At 39.4% G+C, this 23,322-nt stretch overlaps 1 protein-coding gene across 2 annotated transcripts in view; it reads right to left on the bottom strand.

Annotated features, from left to right (window-relative positions):
- Window positions 1–23,322, bottom strand: part of TBX15 (T-box transcription factor 15) — a 109,252-nt gene that overhangs the window by 23,535 nt on the left and 62,395 nt on the right. For both annotated transcript variants that reach the window (XM_007977382.3, XM_007977384.3), the window contains exons 3-6: window positions 23,009–23,110; window positions 21,150–21,321; window positions 19,920–20,087; window positions 8,789–8,853 (exon numbers count right to left, since the gene is read on the bottom strand). In XM_007977382.3, coding sequence (XP_007975573.3) covers window positions 8,789–8,853; window positions 19,920–20,087; window positions 21,150–21,321; window positions 23,009–23,110 — 507 coding nt within the window. The remainder of the gene's footprint in view (window positions 1–8,788; window positions 8,854–19,919; window positions 20,088–21,149; window positions 21,322–23,008; window positions 23,111–23,322) is intronic.

Raw genomic sequence — 23,322 nt, 5'->3', positions numbered from 1 at the left:
TCCCTGGGCAAAAGCCACATATAACAAAATGATTGCCAATTTTCTCTGGCAAGTTCACACAGCCAGGAGGACAATGGTGGAAAAGGCTCACGACAAGGGAGGGAGAACAAATAAGGCAGAAAAAAATGTTAAGTACTGACTAAAAGACCACAAGCCAAGGAATAGGATAAACAGCTATGGCCTGCATGAAAAGCAGGAGTCCAGCTGGATCATCTGCCAGAATCCAGCACAGGGCCAGCTATCTTGAACTGTAGATGTGGTAGTACCTGATGGAGTGTCCAGCACTTATTGCTTCCTTAGATCTGCTAAATGGAAGAAGGCACCCATGCCAGGGATAACAAAAGGGTATGCAAAATTTGTGGGGGCTGGTAAGATTGCCAGGAAAGAGCAGAAAGAGATTGGCTGGAAAAATATACCCAATGGCTTTAAGGAAACCAAACGAAAATATAGAAATTGAAAGTGAGGTAGACACTTGAGATGTCATGCTGGTTGAATTAAAGATAAGTGATCAGTTTACTGACTCTAAGGTCACTATATGAGCCTTCAGGAGTGACAGAGAGCCAGAGGTGGACAAAGATACAATTTCTGTTAATGAGCAAGCTATGCCTAGCAGAAGAGAGTTAAATCATTCTCTGTAGGCTGTCATTAGCTGGATTTACAAATTCTGAAAGCTAATACCTCATCGTGTTCAGTCTTACCATCAGTAAAATGGGAAATGGTGCATTGACATCATCAACTTGGAGATTAAAATGGACAATTTGGACCACAGATACTCTATGAAATAATTATTACTATTGTTTGTATACTTATTATTTGAATGGCTAAAAATAAATATATGAGGTTAAACTGTATGAAATTGCTAGCATTTTGCCATTTTTGACCTATAAATACAGTAAATTTTATGTTTAACTTAACAGATAAAGGTATAGATAAGATTTGAGTTACTTGGTATAATAGAGAACTCTATCAGCAAATTTTAACTGAGATCCTCTGTATACCCTTTCTCCTCCCACCCCCAAAGACAAGTTGTTTCAGGTTTCAGCAAAAATAAACTGGCCCTGGGATTAATTTCTAGCTGACTTTTCCTTGTCCCTTCTTTTCCTCCTGTTAATATTAGGCACTTTGATTCCTCACCTTACATTCCACCTTCTATTATTGGATGTTGTGAGGAGGAGCTGGCCCTCCAGCAGGGGACTCCTATTTGTGCCCAAGAGAGGTGGTTCTTTATAAACATGGCCATGGGACAGCAGCTGCTGAAGAGGTGATCATGGGAAAGTTCTTTGCTCCCAGGTATTTTCTCCGCCACCATTAGTGAGAAATTATTTCTCTCAGGTTAAGTATCAACCTCATTAAACATCCTTTTTCAGTGAGCAAATATATCCATTCCCGTAATGCAATGAGTGGCTCCATTTTTAGATCAGCATCCTCTGACACGTTATGTAAAAGGACACTAGGCACCAAGAAGGACTGCCACCAGCCACATTCCCAGCAAACAGCACTGCTGGCTGCAAACACTCTAAGAATATAAGCTCAGACTCAGATGTCTTCTTGTGCCTCATCCTGCAAGCCCTATTGTTTCTTCAGTGAGGGGCAATGCATTAAAACTACTCACCCATTAAAAAAAAAAAAAAAGAAAAGAAACTTCCTTGTGATACAGAGCCTGCCACTGACTCCTTTGTGATAGGTTCTAAGTTATAGAATTTGAGTGTTCTGCCTCAGGCCTCCAATGGTGGATTTCAAAGAGAAAAACATACCCTCCTAAGAAGTTGTACCAATTCCCTGGGCTAGGGAAGGGCCATTCCACTTGGGCCCTATCGTGGGACCAACAGCAGTGGCTTTGGGGTGTCATGCCAGCTGGAAATATCTGGAAGAAACTGTGTCAGATGGGACAGTCCTGCCTGCAGCTGTACTAGATGCAATGGAGGCTAGGAGTAAGGGTAAAACCCAAGGTCACAGACAGGATGAAGGCTCTGTCAGAGGAAATCCCAGAGTCTTTCACTCCATAGCACGTTTAAGACAAGTTCATAGAACCTTTCACTAACCAGACAGACTACAATCTTAATCATCTTATTTTTATGTATGTGTTTGCTTTGAAGGAAGTCCCTGAGAATTATATAAAATTTCCCAAGCTGACTTGTGCTTTCTGTAAAATCTTGGCAGCCGCCCCATCAAGGACAAAGCTTTCACATCAGATGTGGGATGAAAGATACAAAGTCTCTTTCCTTCCACTTCTTTGGTTATCTCTTTCATGTGCAGGGTCTTGGCAGTTGTCATACTCCCTCTAGCTGAGCACAGTGGACTCTCCAGGTATGCGTGCACATGCACTTCCCAGGGGTGCTTCACGAAAATTAGACCCAGCGTAAAGACTCTTGCTCCTCTTCAGCTTCAGGATCTTTGTCTTCTCCTTGGTGCAGGTTCCCCATTGGGGTGGCCATCTTCAAAGACATAATTTTACCTCTTGGTTCACTACTGCATGGCCTTTATCAACCAAACCTCATTTTGCTTTAACTCAGTCTCTGGGAACCACTTCTTTTCTGAAGCTCGCAGGCACTGAAAATTGCTAGGTGTCCTTCTCCAGGGAGCCAGAACACACAGACATGCTCCAGCTATCCAGAGCCAGATCAGAGGGCCTCAAGGGTGTGTGTGTCTAATCTGCAGTTAGGCTAAATCAGTGTCTTACAGCAGTAATCAGTCTCTGACTCTCATCAAAATTGTCATTAATTGTAAAGCTAAGCCTATTTAGAGATCTGCTCTTTCTTCCCTCCTTATGTGGTATTCAAAACTAGCTCCTCACTGCTGCTCTACCTGATTTCCCCCTGGTTGGGATAGGGCTTTCTCTCTCTAATGCTCCTGGTTTTTATATTCTGTGCCACTCATCAACACCTTTTTACTGTTTTGTAGCTAATTGAAAAACTATGATTTTATTCTGTATCCCTGGCACCATGAAAAAAAAATACAAGAACAGAAACCTGGAATAGGTACAGTCCCAGTCTTCCAGGAGCTTATATTCTAGTAGAGGGGAGAGCCCAGGAACACAGGGCACAAGACCAAAAAAAAAAAAAAAAAAACTCAAGCTGAGAAAAGTTATTTTTTCCTGAAAATGGGCAAGTGTTACTGTCACCCCCAGTAGGAGAAGTCTCCCAGAGGCAACCCTGGATATTGTGTCTGAGAGCTATAGGCCTGATAACAGGTGAACACTGCCCCCCTCCCACACACACACCCAAAGCCAGATTCGGGCCACACAATTTCTAAGAAATCTAGAAGTAGAAACAACTTAGAAAAAAATAAAAAAACAATTTCCCTCCCATTGCAGAGACAATGCCTGGAAGCAAAATCTGTCAGTGATTTCACTCCAGAAAAAATGGCCATCTGCTATTCTTCCCCACAATGTGAACACACACATACACCCACTCCTCTCTCTCTCTCTCTCTTTCTCTCTCTCTCTCTCACACACACACACACACACACACACACACACACAGTCATATACAGGTATACTTATACATGCACACATTCACACACATATTCACACATATATGAATACTTAGAACACTTATACAAACACACATAGACACACACTCACACATATACAGGTTTACTTACACGCACACTCAGCATTCACACACATACACATGCATGCATGCTCCCAGTGAAGACTTCTCATCAGAGGCTTAATTACTTGGTAATGGAAAGTAGCAGTTCCATAAGTCAAGTCTGAAAGGTGGAGACCTTCCCATGCTTCTCACCTGACACTTCCTAAAGGAGCAGGGAGAACTACAACAGGCTCTAATGACAGTGGCACCACAGGGCTGAAACGCAAACTCACTGGGGCTCCCACTGGGGTCTTACACAGTCCAATGAATATCACCTCTTATTTCACCCAAGCTCAGAATCTATTCTGTGGAAGGCACAGGAGGCTAATGCCATGGAGACCAGAATACCATTTTCACTATAGATAAAGGTGTTTGGGGGTTGTGGCATAGGTGAGAAGGCTGAATGACCTGGCTAGAACTCCCCTGAAATAAGCCAATGCCCCAGAAATGTAGGCCTCCTCTGCTAGACTTTCCACATAATGGAAAGACAGCTGGGAATGTATGTTCTGCAGGTAAGCAGGCAAGAATCTGGGAAGTTCCTTCTTCCAGACTCACCAATCAGATCTGGTTCCCATTTAGAGGAATGAGAAAGTGATGGGGCTAGAAGCCAGGAGGACTTCTCCATGGATATCCCTGGTTTGTTTTTGTTGTTGTGGTTGTTATTGTCGTTTTCTTCTTTGAGATAGAGTCTTGCTCTGTTGCCCAGGCTGAAGTGCAGTGCATGATCTCGGCTCACTGTAACCTCCACCTCTCAGGTTCAAGTGATCCTCCTGTCTCAGCACCCCTAGTAGCTGGGATCACAGGCACACGCCATCATGCCCGTCTAATTTTTGTATTTTTACTAGAGACAGTGTTTCACCAGGTTGGCCAGGCTGGTCTTAAACTCCTGACCTCAGGGGATCCACCCGCCTCGGCCTCCCAAAGTGCTGGGATTACAGACATGAGCCACCTCACCCGGCCGGATGTCTCTTTACATCAACATATGAAAAATGGGAAGCTAGTATGCTCATCCACAGGTCCCTCAAGCACTCTTTTCTATACTTCAGAGGACATAGCTGTCAGCCAGGGGGCCACACTCGGATGGTTCTGAGTGTGAGAGGCTTATGGGCTGAGAGAGACTCTCACAGGCATTTGAGGAGAGTGTTGTGGGTGGCTGCGTCCTCCCCATCTTTCCTCTCATTCCTCCTTTCTTGAGCCTCTGGATTATACTAGGATGTATTGAGATTGACAAACCTGAACATGTTTTGGTTTGAGGTTTGGCAAACTCTGTAACTCCAAAGTCTTCCACAAATGTTTTGTGTTCTGCAAAACCAAAAAACATTGGACAAGCACTTTCCCCCCTAATTTTTAAGCCCATGTGTTTTTAAAGGAAATACAATCCGTATGTTTTGGGTACATTTATATGCAACTCATCAACCGTGCTCCTCTACATGAGTCACTTGATGTCTAAAATGCATGGGGAAGATCTTAGATTTAAAATTTAAAAATTAGAATTTTTTTTTTTACCACAGAAGGGCAATAGATGAGGTGCTGGATGGAAGGTGGTGAACTGGGTCCTGATTCTGGCGCAGAACCACAAGTTCCCAGAAGATTTGCAAATAATTCTCCATATCCTCATCTATCAATATTTCCCACCTGCAAAGTGGCATTAATAATTGTTGCCCTCATCAGATCCTGTGGGTAGCCAGTGAGAATTAAAGTGTGATTATCAGGTAATTTTGAGATATTTAAAGAGAAAAATACAAGGACCCCCTTACTTGCCTTAACAATTTATTTTAATCCAGTTTTCCAGAATGCTAAAGGACAAAAATGGCTTCTATCTTTAGTAATTCATCCTTGTCCCATCATGAGACACATGACTTCAATGTCATTATATCATAGTTTCATCTGCTAGGGAAGGTCAGGCTGGCTTCCCATTGTCTACTAGGAAAACACTTATTTACACGGGGATAGAAAGTTGACAATGAAGTCATGGGGAGTAGACTACGAAGACAAACTAAGAATATACAGTTTGTGTTACTTGGAAAAGCAAAAGTTCTAGGTGACTTGAATAGTGTTTTTACACAGATTAAGAGGTAGGATTCTGCCTTTTAGAGTTGGGATTCTGTTCTCAATATCCATGGAAGATAAAATAAGCCAAGTGTAAACTGTTAGCATGATAAAGCACAAAGCATTCAGGCTTTGAAGTCAGGTAGAGTCGGCTTTAATACCTGTTCCAGCTTTACTGTGTGACAGTAGGAAAACTGCCCAACCTCTCTGAGCCTCAATTGCTTCATTTGTAAAATACGAGTTGTTTTCAAGATTAGAGAAAACATGATTAAAGGTCTGGAACACAGTAAGTTAACTGGTAAGATTTCTGATAGTACTTAAAGTAGCCCTCAGATTTTAATGGAACATAATGAAGAATTCCCATGCTATCAGAAAAGAATAAATAAATAATGCAGGGAAATGAGCTAATGAGGATCCATAGTTCTGCTTTCCTGGAGCCCTTAGAGAGAATAGAGCTCATTAGGAAGGACACACACATAACTGTCCACCCTGAACAGTAAGACAGTCACCAGCCTTCAGGCCAGTAGAGGAATGAGGGCCTCAGTACTTGAAATGAGATGTCATCACAATTCCTAGCCAACAGCAAATTCTTCAAGATACAACAGTCTAATTCTCAAAGTTAAAGAGTAGCTCTATTTCCTACAACATAGATCTAATGCTGGTCAACACTCGCTTGTCTAGCCTACTTTTCTGTTATAAATCATGCCTCAGCACCTTCATTCTCATGATGCTCAGTCATGTTCCTGTGCAGGGGTCATGCTTTGTAGTCACAGGGCCTCCTTGATGTATCATAGACATGCCTGGTACACATCTGTCTTTGCACTCGCTGTTTCCGCTGCCCCAGAGTACATAGCTGGCAGTTTCTTTTGCAACATTCATGGCATCTTATCAGAGACACCATCCCTATTCACCCTGTAAAAATGTCTCCACCTCTCACTCTACCTCTTAATCTGATTTATTTTTCTTCTTCGCATTTATCAACAGTTGACCTACATATTTCTTGATGCCTTTGCAGTGCAGACAACAAATGGTCAAAGTACATTCAGATGGCAATTTCCAAGGAATGGATGACTGCTCATAGGAAAGTACTTATTTAGAAATCAAATTCAACTTTAGAAAAATGAACAAAAACTCTAAAAAACACGGACTCAAATGGGAGGAAAAAAGCAAAGAAAATAAAATATTTCAAGTGCCAAGAATAAAATAAGCAAATACTAAATGCCATTGGAGATACAGAAGGAAGGAAAAAGAAAGAAGTAGTTTAATAACTAACACCAGTAGGCTGGAACCCTTAAGAGAGACAGAAAGTTGTATCTAGAGCAGAAATTCTTAACTTTAAGACTTTTTTGAAAATCTGAAGAAAGGTATAGACCTCTCTCCAGGAAAAATGTACATCTATTCATCCAAACACAACTTTACCTACAATATCTGAAACCCCTGAAAAATCTATCCATGTACTCCAAGCTAAAGGTCTTAAAAGCCCCTGCATACCATGGCCTGCCTCCAGAAATAGCCTGTCATGAAAGTCCTGCCCCAAAGAATCACCACCAAGACAGGTCTAGAGGCTTCTTTACAAAAGGCCAGTTTCTATTTTTGATCTCCTTATCACTAACAAGGTCTTCAGTTAGCCCACAGTGCAGAACACCTTGGAAAAAAGGCAACAGGAAATGGCTTGCAAGCACATTCTGCTGACCTGGACATGTAAAATAAGCTAATGGGACGGAAGAGAACGGGCCATCTAAAATGAAAGTAATAGGTATTCATTCCTCACTGGCTAAATTTTGAAAATGAGGGCCTCTGTCTTGTTATAAACAACGAATGATCGAAAGGAAAAAGCATTTGGCATGTAGTCCACATGCCTGAGTTCTACTGTGCTCTGCCACTAACTAGTAGTTGCTTGACCAAAAATACATTGCTCAATTTTGTCGTCCACAAGCTGGAAGTTTAAGTGATTTTTACTTTTCTCAGTACATATAATTTTTTAAAATTCTGAGGTAAATACAATTTTATTCAAATCTAAATATATTTTAAATACACATACGCTTAGTAGAGAAGTGATTCATAAATCATTTTGTAAAGAAAATGATTGCCATAACTGATTTTTAGCATAAATCTGGATTCTAACATAATGCACTGCACATTTCACAAAATGTTTTTAAATAAAAGTTTTTGGTTGATTTGAAAACTCTTACAGAGAGAATACTGAAGATAACTCCTGGTAATCTGTCATTTGAATGTAAATAAATGCCCTCAAATTATGGGAAAAAATCTATTAAAATAAACAGTCATTGCAAAGCCTACGCACTTTATGAGACAGATGTGTCACATTTGTGAATTCAATATTGTATATATAAGATGAAATTTTCTGATTGAATAATCTTAGATACAGCTGGTTTCCCTACCCATTTTGATTCTCTCCTAACTTTCCATAGGTAACAGCTTTTAATTTTACATAGGAGGAGTGAGAAAGAATTTAGAGAACAGAAAGAAGTATCATCCAGAGAAATGACACAGTCTGTAAGGACATTTATAGCAGGAGCAAATAGTCCTATAAACTTCAGCAATTCTTAAGAGATTCACTATATAATAACCTAGTTATAATGACTGAGACTAAGTCATCAAGAAAGGGGGGTTCTATAAACTCTCTTTTCTAAAGCAGGAAGCATCTGATATATTTTGGAACTATTTCCCAGGAGAAAAGCAGTTACATTTTTTTTCACACAGTTTTAGCTCTTAAGGGAGTAATTTTCTGAAAAAAAATGTTATTTGTCTACAACTCCTTGTTTCCTGGTAATGCGAAATAGATGAGATATCACTGCAGGTGCTGAAGCCACCTACAAATACTTATCAGAGAAAAAATGGCAATCTTTTAATGATAATAAATTATCATAAAACTTGTTTTAAGTGACTCAGTTACTAAATATGATACAGGGAAGAAAACAACATGAGGGATCTGATGTGGTGATTTAGGCTATGCAACAAAGAGTTTGATTCTTATGTTAGCTATCCATTTCTCTTTGCTGAAGTATACACAGTGGCAGAGCATACAGGTGTTTTCTAAAAGGCAGGAGCCATCAGCCATCAGCAGGATGTGAAGGAAGTAATGTCACATAGAAAAGAAGTGCCTCTTCCCTGGTGATTCTTACCTGTTTCTCCCAGAATCTCTGAATCCTTTAGCAAAAGGGTTTCGGTCAATTTTTAATCTGGTAATCTAGAAACAAACAAATAAGTATGAATTGCTTTTATATTAACTGATTTCTTTTTTAGTACTCCTAGAAAATTACAAAAATCACTTTTTTAATAACAGCTGTTGCTTTTACTTAATTTCCTTTCAGCCTGAGATTTAATTTGAAGCTGGATATAGAACTTGGCCTGGCACACAGATGTCTGACCCACCTGACTCACTTCTCTATAAAAACTAAAGTTTGCCCAGTATGTGACTCTATAAACTCTCTTCTACTCACCTTCCTTGCCCCAGAGTGGTGATAAATCACTTGCCTAGACAGATATTGAAATGGAAAACTGGTCAATGGTCATATCCATAGTACATGACACACAGGAGGCACTTAAAAAATGCTTGTTGAATGAATTAGTAAACAAATTATGTGCAAGTGAGTTAATAATTAATAATGGACTCAGTCAATTCAGTTAGGTGCAATCAGACCACCAGACAATCTGCCTCAGCCTGAAAGACCCCAAAACTTGACTGCATTTGCCATTTCACTGAAGGCATGCCTTTCCTACCACTAGAAATTATTCATTTAATGACCTGAAATGTTCATGTAAAGGACAGAAAAAGCACTTTTGCCAGGGTCTTAGCCAAAGGAAAATCTACAATGTAAGACTGAACGGGGCAGGATGCAGTACATGCCATCCAGTCTCCAAGAATCACAAGCAAATCAGAAATAAAGAGCCAGTTTCATAAGGCTGACCAACCTAGCACATCCAATTGTGTCACCAGCTTGGTCCTCAGGGGCCATGTGGTTCAACCTCCACTTAACGCATAAGTCCCCATCCATTGCATCCTATCTTAGTTCTGGCAACCCCTGCCATGGTTGTATATATTGCCCTCATGCCTGTAGACTAGAACAAGCCTGAACAACATATTCCATATGCACTCTAGTGTTTCCACTTTCAGCCTTGGTACCTCTGTGTCTGCACCAATTGTTAATGACTCACTACATTCGAGCAAAGGAGACTTAGGGATAGGTGCTAGGGAGCTCAGGAAAGAAGGAAGGCACTCTCAGTGCAAGGTGATTCTAGAAATAAGGGAATCTCATTATTTAAGATCATCTTCATATTTTTGATAATTGCAGAACTCATCACTAAGACAGCTCAAGTTGTTTCCTACATTGCAAATCTTTCCTAGTTCTCTTTCACCTCATTTTATCAGAGTGGAATTTCCCAAGACTGCAGTCTTTAAAGGTCTTTTAAAGCAATGCGAGATTCTGACGAACAGACTCTGACTTGAAAGAGTCTTCAAGGCTTCAAAGTTATTTTTCTCCCTAAATATTCCTTGCCTTTAAAATTGCACACTAATTATGCAGCACTAATAATGTAGCAAAGCAATTTTGCACGTATTTTATAGACCAGAGCAGGACCCTAAAGGTTTGACTTTCTAAAGTTGAGTGTCTGCCATATGAATACTGTATTGAGTTTAAAGAGTGTCACTGCTTTTCTGTGTTGACTTAAAATCAGTTCTTTCTTCCTCCATAATCCACAGCAATAAACCATGCACCATATTTTCTTTTCAAGTTTGGGTTATAATATTTTATTTTCTCTTTCAAGTTGGTTTATCCTGCCCAACTCATTTATGATAGGGATTTCTGACACATGACTGTGATGCCATGTTTTGGGGGTCTCCACAGACCCCTGTAAATATAACAGCACTCAACTTCATGGGCCTGGGAGAAATGGTTGAAAATATATTTCCCACAGCTCATTGGATCCCAGGTCAATGGGTATGCATGGAAATTTAATAGCAAATGCCTCAAATGTTAGAAAAAACAGTATCTGTACACTTGTTTTAAAGCTTTTAATGTGAGAATTAGAGAGCTTTATGAAGAGCATGGTTGTGCCACTTATTTATCATCAAGTGCCTTCTGTGTGCAAAGCAGTGTGACAAGCAACACAGGTGACAGAGTGGTGTACAGCCAGTGTATAGCTATGTGTCATCCATTCTTCCTCAAGGAGCTTATAATCTAGAAGAAAGAAGTGGACGTGCACTAACAATTACAATATAAAAAAGAAGGTCATAAAGTTCACAATAAAGGCAAAGTAGCCTGAGAGCTTAGACGAAGTAGGAATTACTCCATGTTGAAGGGCTCTGGGGTTTCATGTTAGAGACAGCATGTGAGCCAGACCTTGAAAGATGTGTAGGATTTTAATGAAAACACAAGAGAAGGAAAAGGAACAAAGGACGCATTCTTAAGAAAGGCACTCTGTAACACAGGATATGATCAGACACTTCTCAAAAGAAGACATTTATGTGACCAACAAACTCGTGAAAAAAAATTCAACATCACTGATCATTAGAGAAATGCAAGTCAACACAATGAGATGCCATCTCACGCCAGTCAAAAATGGTGATTATTAAAAAGTCAAGAGGCCAAGCATGGTGGCTCATGCCTGTAATCCTCGTACTTTGGGAGGCTGAGGCAGGTGGATTGCCTGAGCTCAGGAGTTTGAGATCAGCCTGGGAAACATACTGAAACCCCATCTCTACTTTAAAATACAAAAAATTAGCTAGGCATGGTGGCGTGCACCTGTAGTCCCAGCTACTTGGGAGGCTGGGGCGGGAGAATTGCTTGAACCCAGGAGGTAGGGGCTATAGTGAGCTGAGATTGCACCACTGCACTCCAGCCTGGATGACAGCATGAGACTCTGTCTCCAAAAAAAAAAGAATAAAGAAATAAACAATAAAAATAAATAAAAATCAAGAAACAACAGATGCTGGCAAGGCTGTGGAGAAATAGGAACACTTTTCACTGTCAGTGGAAATGCAAATTAGTTCAATCATTGTGGAAGACAGTGTGGCGATTCCTCAAATACCTAGAACCAGAAATAGCATTTAACCCAGCAATCTCATTACCGGGTATATACCCAAATAAATAGAAATCATTCTATTATAAAGATATATGCATGTGTATGTTCACTGTAGCACTATTCACAATAACAAAGACGTGGAATCAATCAAAATGTCCATCAATAATAGACCGGATAAAGAAAATGTAATACATATACATCCTGGAATACTACACAGCCATAGAAAGGAATGAGATCATGTCCTTGGAAGGAACATGGATGGAGCTGGAAGTCAATATCCTAAGCAAATGAACACAGGAACAGAAAACCAAACACCACATGTTCTCTCTTAAAAGTGGGAGCTGAATGATGAGAACACATAGACACAGGGAAAGGAACAATACACACTGAGGCCTCTCAGGGAGTGGAAGAGGAAGAGCATCAGGATAAATAGCTAATACATGTGGTGCTTACTACCTAGGTGATGGGTTGATAGGTGCAGCAAACTACCATGGCACACGTTTAGCAATGAAACAAACCTGCACATCCTGCATATGTATCCTGGAACTTAAAATCAAATTTAATTTAAATTTTTTTTTAAAGAAAGGCCCTATGGAAGCATGAATATCAAAGTGGGAAAGAATGACACATATTCCAGAAACTTTAGCCCATGTCATCATCTCTTGACTGAACTATTCTATGTGGCATTAGAACTGAACTTCTTTCTTCCATTCTCGTCCCTGTACAACCTCTTCCCTACCCAGCACCCCAATTGGTCTTTGTTAACATGTAACTGGACCATGTCATTCTGTTTAGTGGCCACTGCCACTCAGAATTTAATTCAAATTCCTTGCCCAGCTTTGCAGAGCCAGCAGGCCCTTACTCTGGCCTGCCTCTCCAACCCATTCACACTTCCCTGCCTTGATCCACAGGCTCAGGGCAGACTGAGCAACTCAGCCAGACTGAGATGCTCCCAGTGCTGGACTGTGCCAAGCCCTTTCTGTGTTCAGACTACTTACATTTGCACTACAACCAGATTTGAAATGTGTATTTCTCTACTTTGCACATACCTGACTCCTCGTCCTAAGTCTCAGTCAAAATGTTATCTCCTGAAAGAGATCTCTGATCATCTCTCCAAAATAGGATAATTCTGCTACTCTTCTTAACTGCACCCTTTTAAATTCCATCTTTGCTCTTAGCCCAATTGGTAATTACACATGCATTTTTGTATTTATATGTTTATTAAATGTAACTCCCCCTGGACCACAGGTAGGAACCATGTCTATTTTGTATACCATTTAATTAAGCAGAATCTAGTGTGACATGCTCAATGAATATTTATTCAATGAGCGAGTGAATGAGTAAATGATGATTTGAGAGCTAGGGATCAAGAATCCCAAAACCATGGTAAGTTTTAGAGAATCTAGACCAAACAATGCTCTTGATTCTATTTGCTTTCACTAGAGGCATTAGAGACAAAAATCCTATACTAAGAGAACAAGCTCTATTAGTAACCTCCTGTGTGACTAAAACAAGTCTACTAATCTACATGTCCAAACTTTGCCCAATGATAATGAGAAGACAGTGAAAATACAGAGGTTGTAAAAGAATTTTACTTTACAAATTTTATTTCCATAACCTTATACTAATTTGTATAGTTTGAATTATAGAACACTGAGGCACATAAGGGGGTGGTTGCCGACTTGCCACCATTAATGTTAATCATTGTCACAGACTTCTTGCCTAGTAACATGGAGGCAGTTAATAAATGAGGTATACTTCACAGTGCACCAGGCAGACATAAATAGCACAACCTGAAAAGGAAATGAAACTTGAATATCCTGAGTATGGTTTTACAGTACCAAGGCTGAAAGGGCCTTCTCTTATTAACACTCTACGTTATTTTTATTTCATACTATGTTGCTTGAAAGGTTTTCCATAGGGGGGAAAACAAAACAAAACAAAAAACCTTAGCCCATATGAAAAAAATTCCACACTGATTTGAGCCAGCAAAACGGCTCTCTAGTTTAGACCATAACGAGGGGCTCAGAAATCCTATTGGATTTGCTCGCACAAACCTGGATGTGGTTTCTGACTTCCTATCTGGTTCATGTAGCCAATTCTCATCAAGAAATAAGACTGTGTTACCTGGGGAGAACAAGGCCATGCCTTTTTGAAATCTAGTTTCCTGTTTGAAAACAAAAATCAACGTTCAGCATTCTTTTTCCCTTAGAGAAGACAAAGGCTTTGCAATGGAAATTTCTTGCTAATTCTGTGAGGATGTGTTGGCGTCAGATTCTTCTACGAAAAAGCATGAAGTGTTGAGTCACCTTTATTCCCACATCTACCACTTTATTCTCCATGAAGAGATTCTGGGCATGCTGCACCTTTCTCTCTGCCACAGGTCTGCCAAATTGGCACATAGAGAGCAAATAATAGTAATAATAACTTCAGTATGCTAGCAGCCCTAAGAGTCTATCAGTCAGTAAGCAAGGATGGAAGGAAGGAATGGAAAATGGGGAAAAAAAAGCATAACATATTCCATGAAAATAGAAAAGCTCTCTTCACTACTACTTACATCCAAGGAAAAAGAACCCCAGATATATAAAGGAACCAGTGGTAGAGTCGTGTCGGCTAATCATGCATTCAGTTTCATTTCAGTCATTTGCCAACCATATATATTCAGTGCTATGCAATGTAGCTCAGACACAAATATCTTAGAATTATGGAGATGTGCTTCAGAATTTTTTAAGCCAATTCTAATCCCCCTCCCATCATTTGAGGAATCAACATTACATCCCAATTTTTCATTCTACCAAATGGAGACAGTTAACACCTAACTACTCTCTCCTGTCTCATAATTTCATAAAATAGTGACATTTTTATATCTAAAAAGTAGGAAAGACAAAATAAAATAAAGTCTATTAAATTGAGAGTCTACATTCATCAAAGTCTCTATATTTCTATTTTTTTCTCATTTTTCAGTGGACCATAAAAGTTTCTCCATAGACTAGTACTGATTCAGACCAAATCATCAATTTGTAAATGAGAATACTAAGGTAGAGTGATTTGTCAAAAGTAGTACACTCTGTCAACTGCAGAGTTGGGTCTAGAACTCAAGTCTCCTAACTCCCAACTTCATGTTTTCTACATCATACTGTTTATTTGTAAAAGGTACAACTTTTGTTCTTAAAAAGCTCAAAATATCAAGAGGAAGAGTGGGGATGCACGCCAAAGTTACAATGTGATGAGGTCATGAGAGAGTGCAGCCCCCTAACAGTTCTAACTGGGGAGAGCTCATTTGCAGCTGAAAAAAGGAAAGGAAGTGGTAGGGGATGGTATTTTCACCGAATTTTTGAAGAGCAGAAGGAATCAAGACAGATAAAAATGAAAGTGAAGGGCATTCCCAGAAAAGAAAAAGGGACATACAAAGGTAAGGATGCAACAAAGTTCAGGCAACAGTAAAAATCTGACCAGATTGCAACTCTCTTGTATATGTGTGAGGAGGAATAACAGAAATTGAGCCTAGAAATGTAGTTGTTTTTAGCCACAGAGGACACTATTGGAAAGACTCGGGGTCCAGGACTTGACTCCCTAGGCACTGATGAGTCATTGACAATTTTTGGCACCAGCCATCCCATTACTGGGTATATACCCAAAGGATTATAAATTATGCTGCTATAAAGACACATGCACACGTATGTTTATTGCAGCACTATTCACAATAGCAAAGACTTGGAATCAACCCAAATGTCCATCAGTGACAGACTGGATTAAGAAAATGTGGCACATATACACCATGGAATACTATGCAGCCATAAAAAAGGATGAGTTTGTGTCCTTTGTAGGGACATGGATGCAGCTGGAAACCATCATTCTTAGCAAACTATCACAAGAACAGAAAACCAAACACCGCATGTTCTCACTCATAGGTGGGAACTGAACAATGAGATCACTTGGACTCGGGAAGGGGAACATCACACACTGGGGCCTATCATGGGGAGGGGGGAGGGGGGAGGGATTGCATTGGGAGTTATACCTGATGTAAATGACGAGTTGATGGGTGCAGCACACCAACATGGCACAAGTATACATATGTAACAAACCTGCACGTTATGCACATGTACCCTACAACTTAAAGTATAATAATAATAAATAAATTATAAAAAAAAAAAAAAAGAACTGGTGCAATTATCACTGTGCTTTACAATGATGTATAGAATGGCTTGTGAGACATTAAGCTTGCAGTCCAGGTGACCTAACTGGAAGCTATCATAAGAACTCAAGGTCGGGGGAAGGCAGGAACAGAAAAAGGGCAAAATCAATTAGATTAGAAAGAAGAAAATATTCTATCAGTAGAAGCAAAAGACATTAGTGGCAGACTGGATGTTGTGACAGCCAGGTGTTCAACCTGGGTGACAAGATGGAAGTTAGCAGGAACACGGTGTTTAACAACGGAAGGCTCACACTTGTAATCCCAACACTTTGGGAGGCCGAGGTGGGAGAATCGCTTGAGCCCAGGAGTTCAAGACTAGCCTGGGCAACAAAATGAGATCCCATCTATAAAAAAAAAATCAAAATAATTAGATGTGCACGGTGATACCCGCCTGTGGTCCCAGCTACACAGAAAGCTGATGCAGGAGGATGGCTTGATCCCAGGAGGCCAGGGCTGCAGTGAGCCATGTTCACACCACTGCACTGCAGCCTGGGTTGACAGAGCAAAACCCTGTCCCAAAAAACAAACAAACAAAAAATAAAAACAACAAGAGAACTGAAAAGAGTCACAAATAAACAGTATATTGGGGAATATCTTATTTACAAAACACCATGTTCATACCTTTCATGTGTAGACTTATTAAAAATGTATTGGTATAGATTATCTGGTGAATAAAAACAATTTTCAGACATGAACATTGTAATAATTTTCAGTAGCGGAAAATCGTGTTGATTGTATTGGTTTGAGAACAATTGCTCCCAATCCTCATTAAAAATCATGCAGAAGAAAAGAGGGATAAATTAGAATTCCTGAGCTAGCAGGGACCTTGTAAAGCACAGGCCCATTCCTCATTTTCTAAGAGAAGAAACTGAAGTGTGATGAATGTAAAAAAATCACAACTTGCTCAGAGCAATGTGTGTAGCTAGTAGAAAATTTAAGACTAAAACCCAGGTCTCCGAATGTCTAGCTCATTGCTGTCTGTGAAGCAGGACACTGCTTTTCCTTAGAAAGTCTGGGTAATGTTCCATTTCCATTACATTCCCTCTATTGTCTTTTCTTCAGTGTTTCCCCAAACAAGTTCCTGAGAACACTAAGGACCTACCACTAAATTTTTTTCTCTTTACTGTTTCACAAGCCTACTAACCATTTCCTTAAAAAGAAATAGATGAAGTAAATAATTTTGCCGTATTGATTGTTCTCATTCCAGAAGGTTATGAAGAATAAAAACACAGTAATAGGTGAAAATAGCTCACAAAAGAGAACAATTTATGTTACCTGGCATCTTCAGAACAAGTCTGAAAAGTATAGTTAGGTAACAGCTCTGACCTACAGGATGCAAACTTCAGGATCCCTGGGGGAAAGACTCAAGGTTATTTTGTATTACTAGAAGTTACTGTATTATATTAAATCATATCTGCACAGCCAAAGGGAATGTTAAATAAGCATGCTTGTTGATTTATCCAGGGATTAGAGGCTTGTTAAACAGGCAAAAGCTGTCATCTTGATCCCAAATGGGCAGAATTGAGTATGACTCATCTATTTTGAATGTCAGCACATCATGAATTCAACAATATGACATGACGACAGAGAGATCAAAGTAGTTACCTATGGATTATAATTCCTTTGAGAGCCATTGCAGCTCCTCCAATTTCCAACAATGCACTTTTTCCTTAATAAGCAATTTATTCTTTAAAATTTCTTCTATGCCCCACTTTTCATGCCTGTTCAGACCCAGCCACAGAGCAACGTAGGCTGACTACTATTAATTAGATGTCAGGTTTGTATCTGTGAATTTACACACGTTCCCTTATTTAGTCCTCATAGCTCTACGAGGCAGGTGCATTTTCAAGACCGGAAACACAAGTTGAAAGGAATTAATGCCACACAGTGTCAATGAAAGGATCAGAAATCAAACCTAGTTTATCTGCTGCCAAATTTCACGATCTTAACCATGGTATCCTGCTCCCACTTCAGCCCAGATGTAAACAAAATATTTCTATGATATAATATACTCATGTGCTAGAACACTATCTGTGAAAGAAGGTAAAGGATGTGAAGAGGTTGTCAGAAATCCATGCTTGGTCCTCTTTCATTGTCAAAGTGAGTTATAGCTTTCTAGTTTCAACTTGGGTTACAATACTGGCTCTCCTGGTCTCTATAACTGATCTCAATAAGGCAGTAGAATATTTGTTCTTCAGTGTTCTACAAAGTATATCCTGATGTTGAAATATTTATTGTCACATCACTGCCTTCATCAGAAACTAACTATTTTAAATGGTGGCTGGAGTACTCTTAGAAAAGTCTAATCAGTTATCCAGAGAACTCAGACTCTTACTCCCCTTCTTCTGAGCCAGAACTAATCCCAAAGTTCTGGTTGCTCCAAAGTCCATGTCTATATTGATGCTATATCTTGTATCAGAGCTTGAAAAATCTTAATTATTACAGTTTTCTGTATGGATCCTCCATGGCTTCTGCATTTTTACTATCTAAGGAATTTGAGACAGTTTAATAGTTTCTTAAATAGCACCCAAACCAAACTAAAGTTCTTCTTCTATTTTTGATGAAATGTGGCATTCACTAGGAAAATCTGAAGTTGGAAACACTTTACAGCTGCTGAGAAGTCTAACACTGTACAGTACTTAACATTTAGTGGACTAAAGGTTGTTGTATGTCAAATTCCTCTGAAAGTAAATAATACCTAAGGAATCTTATGCAGAAGGACCATGAAAGATAGAAATACCCTTTTTATCTGAGTCAATACTTACATAATTCACCTTCAGCTGTCTGGCACATAATAATCACTTGATAAAGAATTAGTAAATGAATGCTTTTCTATATATTGCTTTCACTGTTAGAGCATGAAGCAGAGTATCCAATACAAAAGGTATTGAGTATAACAGTGTACATTCACTTTGCTTCCATAGGCCCCAAATAAAAGTAAGCACAGTTTCAAGCAAGATAAACAAAAAATTTCTTTGTTTTGGAAAGGTTCACTGCAGTCTTTGTAATTACATATTTTGACAAATAAATACCATCCAATTAATAAAAATGGCATTCTTATGCAACTTTTAGGGAGTTGTGTAAAGTGAGACCACTTGTAAGTCCACCTAGCCACCTGCCTCCAAAAAAATATATAAAAACAAAAACAACAAAAAACATGTTTAGAATACCCACAGTAATTCCAGACTTGACTTCTCCTTCCCCCTCTCCTACACATATTTCTCCTGCATTCTTCTGGCTTGTGTGTGTGTGTGTGTGTGTGTGTGTGTGTGTGTGTGTGTGTATGTGTGTGTGTGTACATCAGAAAAGTGTCAACTCTTCCAGGAAAACTTACCTTATTCCACAAACCAAGAAACATTCTGCCTACATCACTGTTATTGAGTTAATTCATTTTCCTATCATTATGTATTTACACGTCTTTCATTCAACAAAAATTCTTCTTTTCTTGAACAAAAAATACCTCTTAATCAGCTCTATTTCTCTGTTAAACTTGGAACATAGTATGTTCTCAATAAATATTTATGGAATGAATGAATGTATTACAGATATAAACTTACAGATCTTACAATGTGGCTGGTGGTCACACAGAAGTAAATTTAATCTGAAAGTGGAAGTGGAAGTGGTGAGTCTTAAATAGACCCACAATAGCTTGATGACTTTGATGTAGCCTGGTGGAAGGTTACATAGAAAACTGTATATAAGAGAGAAGGCATGACTCAAACCTCAGTACTTGCAAAGGAATTCCAAATGATGAGGATCATTTGCCAGGATGTAGTAGAGATCATGAACACAGGTGCAAGTACAGAGAGACATAAAAATAATTTAATAGATTTGGTCTTCTCAGTCAAGATCTTGTCTCTGATCTAAACCTAGACTGTGTAAGCTGTTACTAGGCACTACCATATTGTTATCACCAATGCCTTGTGTGTACTGAAAAACTCTTGTCTCTCATACTAACTCTTCAGTGCCATGCAGGACTAAGCATTTCTTGCCTTAAAAAGAGATGTAGCAGAAGACTCTCAAGGGCCACCTCTTACCTGCTGGTTCTGATAGGCCGTAACTGTGGTGAACACAGTCTCAGGAAAGTTGAACGTTTTCACTCCATCTCCAACAGGAACAGGCTTAGTGGGTGAAAGGTCACTGCTGAAGTCTTTGCGAATCACATGAACTCGAGGCTGGTATTTGTGCATAGAGTGCAGAATGATCTGAAACAAAAAGGGGACTTGTACCAGGCTTGGCTTTAAGGAACCTACATTTTGCTCTCATGCAAAATACATCACTAAGTAGAAGCACTAGGAAAAGCACAGATTGGAGGTGAGATGTACAGAAAACTAGAAATCAGTATACTTGCCAGGAAGAACTAAGTGATTAAATAGCATTACATGGAACCAAATAGCAGGACATCCTTATCATGGATGGTAAAAGTAATATATTTGCTTCAATTGGATAATGCCGAATGACTTCTCTAGTACCAATGGACAACATATCACTAAAAGGTCTCAGAACCTCTGCCATGTGGCTAGTTATTCCCTCCAGCTTCAAATTTTCAGCATGTATTCATGCTGTCTTTAAATTTCTACATCCTATTATTTGCATTCATTATTGAATATGTGAACATTATTTTGTTATGTGAGAGTGAATGGTAGATATGGGTTTTCACTCTTTCAGACAATTGTTATTTCCTTGAAGATGGAAGCAATGGTTTTAACTTATTCAATCTTCCCATAGCACCCAGTATGGGTCCTGTCATTCAGTGAAAATTCAATATGTGTTTCACTGCCAAAGATATAGTAATAGCATCACATGCTCCAGTTATACCTGGAAAACCTTAAGATTTAGTCTTCCCTATAAAAAAAAAAATTCTTGACAAATTAGCTGAAACTGTCATTCACTTGTTTCTCTTGTTTTATGGCCTTTGGGTTATTCTACTGAATGTTGTGATTTCTTTTACAACTGGTTAATTTGTCTTGTTTTTCTGTCTTGCCTCCTCGACTAGACTGTAAGCCTCTGGAGCACAAGGACTTTGTCCGGTAAACACAACTTGATCTATAACAGATGTTTGCTAAATGTTAGATTTGTAATAAATGGAATTTAACTGGAAAAAAAAAAAAAAAAACACTTTTATGCTTACTTACTTAAAATGACTTAAAGTGGCATAGAGATTCCTTATTTTACCTATTTGAAAAAGACAGGGGCTAGCCAGCTCTAAAACAAACAGTGGAAGAAAGAAAGAAAGAAAGAAAGGGAGACAGGATTCTTTGACTCACATGTCCTTGATCATCCAATTCATTGTTGGTGAGCTTGAGTTTGTCAAAACTGACCACCTGTCTCATCCAGGTGTCTCCAGAAGCCAGAGAATCGGGGTGTATATAAACTCTTGGGGGCACAGGGGAATCAGCATTGCCAGCCACCATCCACTTGGAGCTATGATACACATACCTGAGATAAAGAGAAAGACAGGAAAATTCAGAGACAGAGGCAGAGAAGGGACAGAGGTCCAGGAAACAAGTTGAGACAGGGGAAAGGAGAAAAAAACAAAGAGATTACAGGAATGGAGAAGTAATGGGAAAGAAACAGAGAATCAAAGGAGGAAAAGAGAAGGGCAGATAAGCAGGGAAATGAAATCGAGATAGAAATGGACAAAAAGATGGAGTGGGGAGGGCAGAGAAGTGTTGTGGTTAATGATCAAATCTACAGCCCTCGCAAGGAAAACATTCTCACAGCCCTCTTCCTTTCTTCCCTCTCTCCATGCCATGCACCCCTGTGTGCACACAGGCATCCTGAACTCACATGTCTAGCTATAGAAAAGGCATTTTACTGCAACCTTTCACCTTTCAAATGCAAACCATATAATCCCTTGGCCATTTGTTCAGGATTTTGTTCCTTATTAAAAACATCTTCCATATTGTCCTATAAAATGCAGCCATGTGCAGAGCCCTTCCAAGTCTCTCACTGGTTAACTATTTCCTTGCTAAGAATCTGGACTTTGAGGCATTTCTATGACGGGCCTTTGCCTCACTGCAACCATTTCAGAAACACCACCAAATACTCGCAGTTCACATTGTCTTTGATGAACCTGTTTTGAACATCATCTTCTACACTATTTTCCCACAAAGTCACTGGAAACAAGACGTTTGGTAGCAAAGGAAGTCAGTTTTCCCAACTTTGCTAATTTTCTCATAGTTCAGAAGAAACATCTTCATGGATCTGGCACTTCCCTGCTTCTCAGTTCTAAAGGACCACATGGGACCTGGACCCTGAGAAATAGAGGCACCCTAGTCCAAATCACAACTCCCAAGATTCCCTAAAACAAGCTGGAAGCATCTCTTCTCCTAAGTGCTGAAAGTCAGACCGTGTCTCTCTCAGCCAGCTCTCTCCCTGGTTGCCATACTAGTCCTGGCCTTTTTCATCAACACTTGCCTCCCTATTCATGGGTTTAGGGCCAAGTTCTTAGACTTTAGATATTTCAAAAATGAGTAATGATTTACTGATTTGAGTGAGACCTCAAGAGAACAAATAAGCCACAACATTTTTTTCTGGCAAGAACTATGCATAAGCCATCCAAGAGACATGGAGACTACATTGGCTTTTAATCAGTTTGAGGGAAAATTACTTAACAATCTCACTCACAACCCATATCAATGAATAATAATTCTCCCTAAGTAGATATTCTTCCTGAAATTTTATCCAGTTCTCCTGTTCTTCCTCTCCATCATCTATGGGGTAATCCATCAAATATACATTTTAATATGCTTTATTGTTCCACCTCTCCTTCCTCTTTCCAAAATAAATCACCCCAATTTATTTAGCATTTCACAAAGCAAATTATTCAATATGTTAATCACTTCCAATATTAATTATATTAAATTTAGACTTAAGATCCACTTGATTTTTGCTACCTTGGGAGACACTATACAGTCCCATTCTATCCAGAGACATAGCGGGGAATCCCAGGTCAAAGTTAACACTTTTTCCACCTGGTGCTCTGCCACAGGCCATTGACATAGTCTCCATTCCTTGTTCCCTGTACAGTATGCATTGTTAAAATATTTCCTCTAAGGAGTTTGAAGAATTGTCTTGGAATGCTGGTGATACCCACATTTCCACATCCCAGAGTTATTGTTACCTGTATCTCTTATTGTCCACAGGCACAATGTCCATTGCTATGTAGTACTGCTGATGTGGATCTAGGCCAGTGATTTTCACTCTCATGGCAGGAAACATCCTCCTATATAGATGAATAAAACAGAAAGCTCAGAAATCAGAATGGGAGAAGTAGCAGGGGTAAAAGCTAAAACAACGTTTTTTGTTTTTGTTGTTGTTGTTGCTGCTGTTTTTTGATATGGAGTCTCACTCTGTCACCCAGGCTGGAGTGCAGTGGCACAATCTTGGCTCACTGCAACCTCCACCTCCTGGGTTGAAGGGATTCTTCTGCCTTAG

This window comes from Chlorocebus sabaeus, chromosome 20, assembly GCF_047675955.1.
Source record: "Chlorocebus sabaeus isolate Y175 chromosome 20, mChlSab1.0.hap1, whole genome shotgun sequence".
Taxonomy (NCBI): Eukaryota; Metazoa; Chordata; class Mammalia; order Primates; family Cercopithecidae; genus Chlorocebus; species Chlorocebus sabaeus.
The sequence above is the reverse complement of the archived record's forward strand: the minus strand, read 5'-3'. Positions and strand labels throughout refer to the sequence as shown.